At 41.0% G+C, this 847-nt stretch overlaps 1 protein-coding gene across 1 annotated transcript in view; it reads right to left on the reverse strand.

Moving 5' to 3' along the window:
• Nucleotides 1-6: 6 nt before the first annotated feature.
• macir (macrophage immunometabolism regulator) overlaps nt 7-847 on the reverse strand; it is a 3,407-nt gene continuing 2,566 nt past the window's right edge. Inside the window, 1 exon segment of the mRNA XM_020601124.1 lies at nt 7-847. This exon segment is cut by the window's right edge and continues 49 nt beyond it. Within this exon segment, the coding sequence (XP_020456780.1) occupies nt 548-847 (300 nt within the window). The 3' untranslated portion in view covers nt 7-547.

An 847-nucleotide genomic window follows, 5' to 3' on the forward strand; every position in this document is an offset into this window, starting at 1 on the left:
TCCCTACACATCCGTGTTATGGTAAATAAGATGTTTTAAAACACACTGATATTGACTGACAGCAATAAATTAATAAATTAACAACATTAATAAAGTATTATCTTGCTAATTTGACAGTTGTAGTGTACTTTTGCTGTGTCATAATCTAACAAAAACAGCTTTTCACAGACAATAAGTAAAACTGTTACTGGCCCGGTGCGTTTTAAAGCTGATACTGTATGTGATATGTGCTTTAATCAGCTCTACGTTGATACATCAATGTGTTTCCAACCAGTACAAATGCACAACACTAATAATAAATAGATTCACCAGTTATTGCTAAGTTTATATAGTTCACATTTTTTTCACCTCGACAACCTCATTACAACGGGACAATTCCTTTATGGATTTTCTTGATATTATGTGTACAGTACAAGGTAAAACCCCCAGTTAATAATATAACAGGACTATCAGACTGTCTTCATAAAGAACTGTTTATAATCTGAGTAGAAAGAAACCACTGGAAATAGCACCTAAATCCCCAAGAGGGTGAAAGATGCTTGTGCTCTCATGTTTTGTTTCTGGTAAACATGCGCTCCCCTCTCAGGGTAAGGTGCTGCAGTTGGTACTGTAATACCTCTGTGTCTGATGACTCTTTGATACTTATTTTGTCCAGGTTAAGGTAGTCCAGAGACTTGGACTGGGCCCGCTTTCCTTTGAGCAGACATAGGGGTAGTGGAGCATGCAGACCCCTCCCGGACTCTCCTTGGACCAGGGACCTGAGGAAGGTGTCACTCGAGCTGGGCATACGCCTGCGTCTCCTTCCATTGGCAGGCGGGAAGGCATCCCGCAGGGGATAGAGGCCGAT

The sequence above is a fragment of the Monopterus albus genome, unplaced genomic scaffold, assembly GCF_001952655.1.
Source record: "Monopterus albus unplaced genomic scaffold, M_albus_1.0 scaffold50.1, whole genome shotgun sequence".
Taxonomy (NCBI): domain Eukaryota; kingdom Metazoa; phylum Chordata; class Actinopteri; order Synbranchiformes; family Synbranchidae; genus Monopterus; species Monopterus albus.